The sequence below is a fragment of the Chaetura pelagica genome, unplaced genomic scaffold, assembly GCF_000747805.2.
Source record: "Chaetura pelagica isolate M959 unplaced genomic scaffold, ChaPel_1.0 scaffold954, whole genome shotgun sequence".
NCBI lineage: Eukaryota > Metazoa > Chordata > Aves > Apodiformes > Apodidae > Chaetura > Chaetura pelagica.
The window spans coordinates 302,347-306,785 of NW_009952907.1; the positions used below are offsets into that span (position 1 = coordinate 302,347).

General features: G+C 41.3%; 1 protein-coding gene across 1 annotated transcript in view; it reads right to left on the reverse strand.

Annotated features, from left to right (window-relative positions):
• The window catches only part of FGFR1OP (FGFR1 oncogene partner), a 22,266-nt gene extending 18,466 nt beyond the window's left edge, over positions 1-3,800 (reverse strand). Inside the window, exon 1 of the mRNA XM_009995657.1 lies at positions 3,687-3,800. Within this exon, the coding sequence (XP_009993959.1) occupies positions 3,687-3,800 (114 nt within the window). The remainder of the gene's footprint in view (positions 1-3,686) is intronic.
• Positions 3,801-4,439: the final 639 nt, after the last annotated feature.

Here is a 4,439-nt window from a genome sequence, read left to right on the forward strand (position 1 = left end):
ACAACTTCCCGGAGCTGAGCTCGCTCCCGCGGCGAGGAAAACGCCTCAGAAGGTACAGGCGGGGCTCGGCCCGCTGCACACGCTTGATCCGCCACGCGTAAGGGCACCCGGCGTCGAAGAGTATTAAATGGCCTTCTAGAGTCCGTGTTTTATTATAAGCGTGGTCGTTAGGTTAAAACTGTAGGGCGGTGTCATAGCTGTGGGAGGCTCCAACGTTATTGTGCCTTAAAATATATATATAATATAAAGCTTTGTAAGTTGTAGCACTACGTGTTGCTTTCGGGCCTTTAAAAATTATTGTTATTTTTCAACGCTGAACTTTCGATTCTATTTTTTTCTTGAAAATAACTAAAATATATAAGGCAGAATTTCAGAAGCTGCGAATAAGCAAAGGGAGCAAGTAGACGTTGCTGGAAGTTGATTTCCAAAGCCATACAGTAGGTGGCACCCGCTCTTCAGTGGCACCCCAAAGACAATCCAGCAAGCCGGGGAGGGCGAGATCCATCCATACCGCCCTGCTTCTGTAGAACCCACGAGAGAGACCTGAGAGAGGGTGCTGAGCCCATTTTTAGAGCCGCTCACAGAATACAGCACTGCATTTTGAAGCCCTGAAGTCTGGAAACCTCAGCAGTCTTTCAGTTCAGTACAAAATCGTGTTATGTAGCCCCACAATACATCCTTTAGTTTCCATCCACTTTTTCAAAACCCTATCAGAAACCAGTAATAAAAGCAGAAACGTAATTTCTGGTGTTACGGTTACCACTTTTATTTGTCCACTACATCTCCAAATTTAATGGAAAGATAAAACCTGCTTGACAAAATACTTGATAGAGATTTCAAAGCAAATCAATAGACTTAGAAGTTAGTTTATGATTTGTAAAATTAATTTCAGCATTTCAGTAACTGGTTTTGTACTCTCAAAAACACGTAGAAGATTTCAAATCCTATCTATAGAAAATCCTTTTTGAGCTCTGCAAAATAGCAGAATATTGCTTAGCTAAATATTCATCACCTAGAGGGCAGCAAAGCGTTCTAGTCGTTCAACTTCCTATACAGCACACAATGTACCGGCTCAAACTATCTCATGTTTGAAGTGAATATTTCTCATTTTGAATGTACCTAATTGCCAAGTCTACCTTAGTGGAAATAATAGAAACTCACTGCAAAAGATAAAATTATTTTTACTGTTTCTACAGCAATGTAAATGTGACTAACATGCTACCATAGAAAGAACAAAACGGATTTTCATGGAAAACTCAGCATAGCTTTAAAAAGATTCTGTAAAATTAACACTTCCTTATAAAAAAAAAATAATTAAAAATCCAGTGGTGGCATTGCTACAGGCTCTTAACACAAATTTTAAAAAGCTTTCAAAATCATGCATGGACCAAGTCTATTAACTTAGAACTTGGACAAGGGAATACATATATACATCCCAAAATTTGCACATCTGCTCAGAGCATTGTCAGTGTCTTAGTAACACACAATTAAAAACAAAGTCTAGCTAGACTTGTTTGTTCTATTTGTGCAACTACATTTGTTCAGATTTTTTTGAGGAAAATGTTGTTTTTATGAAAAACTTAAACTTTCCAGATGTTCTGACATTCTCTCAGTATTCCAATTTCTCATTGTAGCATCATGTATGTTGAGAGGGAGCAATAAGGAGATAAAAGTCAATACTGAAATAAAATAACTTTGTAATTTTAACAAGAAATTCCCCTAATGAGGCCTAGTATTTTTCACTATGATGTTTCTGAAGTTTAGGAGACCAACCCTTTCTCAGAAGTAATTATATAGGTATTAAAAATCCAGTTTAACTCAGTTGGTGATTGAGGCTCTAGTTCAAGAAAGCACTCCCATATTTTTCAGTTTTATCCCAATTCAGAAAAGAATTCCGAGCTTCTTGGTATGTGCTCTTATCCTAGGATCTGAGTGCGTGGAAACCTGTAGAGCCACATCCCCATAATGCAGGACACAGACATGGGCCAGGTACTGGGTTTTGACAGACAAGTCTGTTCACTGGGGGAATGGCTACACCAGATTTCATATCTGAATGTTGCCACACTTCAAAAGTCAGCCATCCCAACAACCCCCATGGCCCCTATGCAGATATTCATGCATATGAATTTCTTGTCCTTTAATTATTACTTACGTGGTAAATTCTTTCTTCGTCACTCCTAATGAACAGTCTCTTTTGTTGTGCATAATTCCACCAAAGTCAGTGGAGGCTGTACTCATAAAGTACAGTTCAAAGTGACTAAAGTCCTGAAATCTTGATATAACAAAGTGTCAGAACCTAGGAGAAATACTAAATTCCAGGCAATCATTATTAAATGAAGTCTTGGCACCAGTTAACATCTTACAAACCTGGATATTCACATATGTTTGTCAATAATCCCGAGTATTCTGAGTTGTATTAATATGGCCTATCTGCCAGCTGTTGATGAAAGATGAATATATTTTTGTTTCACGAATTATTATTTGAGAAAGTAGTCTTATCATGGTTGGTTTTACCCTTCAAAAACGTTACAACAGCAGCTGTTCACATTACGGAAGCAATGAACTTCTGAAGAGCAGAACATTTTCAGATCTTAACATAAAAAGGTAGAAAATACTGAAATTAGAACTTGGCTTTCTTACTCATGATAGGTGTCAACACCTGCTTCTGACACAATGTTTAATTTAAAATTATTGATTTATTAGCTATTTTCTTGTTTCTAGTACATAGGTAAATATTAAATGGGAAGTCTTAAGGAGATAGTTATCCAGGGTCGCTCTTCATTGTCTACCTTTCTCATGTTCTTCAAAAACATTATCTTTAATAACTCTTCATTAACATGCACTTTTTAGTAATGATATAATGACATAAAAATACGCTTCCCTGCCCTAATCCTTTAAGAGCCTACACGATTTCAGAGCAGTTTTTGATCTCACTTTAAAACCACCTTAATGGGAAACTTGTCTTTGGGCTTAGTTTTCCCAAAGTGTTAACTCAGCAGCCTCGGAGTGTAAATCCCCCCTGCACTTCAAAACAGAACTGACACTGCAGCACAAGACCTTGCAAGGACTATTACACACGCAGTACAGCCCACTCTCTTCATCCCTCATCTGCAAAGGCAAAACCCAAGTATGAGAGCATAACTTTTGTGTTCATGTCTACTGACTCCTCATGGGCACCAACAACTTCAGTGCCAGATGGAGTGGTGATACCCTCATCATCAGGAGGAGGAGAGCAGAATACAAGGATCTGGAGAACTTCACTATTTTTAACTCTTATGCAAAATTTCTGAAACACTTGGTACTTCTCACAGACACTGTCAGAGACAACAGCAGATGGATCTCTTGTTTCATCCAGCACGACATTTTTGTTTCCACAGAAAGGTGTGCAAAGAAATTATTTTTGTCTCATTTTTTCATGATTTTTTTTCTTACTGTCTAAATGTATAAACATAACTAAACAAATCTTGCTAGTGAATAATACTGTACCTTTGAACCTCATTACAGAGACTGTAATTAATCTGTTCAAAACAAATGTTTTGCTTGTGGAAGTAGAGCTGCCCACATATTTCTTCAGTGCGTTAAAGGAACATGGTTGTTCAAAGCCATACAATAGTAACTAGTAATCAGGCTCTGTAGTGTGATTCATGCATCAACAAAGAGGGGTTGGAATCTGTTCCATGGTTTACCGTAGGACTGAGAAAACGTGAACCAAGTCCTGCCTGGGATACTCGTGACTCAAACCCTTCAGGTTGCTTCTTCCTCAGAAACTTCAGATTGTTTTCAAACATGAGTGTTACCATTTCAAACTTCCCTTATTATTTTGGGGAAGCACACCACAGCCCCACGTGTCAGCATTCTTCTGTTCCCCTTCATGTGCTTGCTTTAGTCAGCATTTCTCATTTGCTATTTGAGTAGGCTACTTAGACAGGAAAACACAAAGAGCCCTTATTGTGCTCCTGAAGAATCTGTGCTGCACAAATTTTCATTAAGAAATCCAAGTAATTAAAATCTAGAATATACTAAAGAACAACCAACCGATACTTTAGGATGAGCAAAACCGCACACCTAAACAGTTTCCTCCACAGCCCCCGGCGTTCCTGCCTTGCTGTCGCACACACGGGCCTGCACCCCAGGATGCCCGGCTCCAGCGGCGCCATCCACCCCCGAGCCCGCGGGACGGGGGACCCGGGCGGCGGGAGGCTCCGGACAGGCCCCGGGCTGTGCCGGGCAGCGGCGGGAGATGCGGGCGGCCCCGTGCGGCTCAGCAGAAGACCTGGGTAGGGCAGGCCTGTCCCGCGGGGCAGGGACTGGGTCACGCCCTTCCTTTCCTCCCTCCCGTCCCCAGGCTCCTGCGGGGCGGGGTCTTGCGAGGTCGGCGTTGCCGGGAGCGCGTCGAGCGGCCCGGTCTGCGGGGGAGCAGCCGCTGGGCAGGGCCGGAG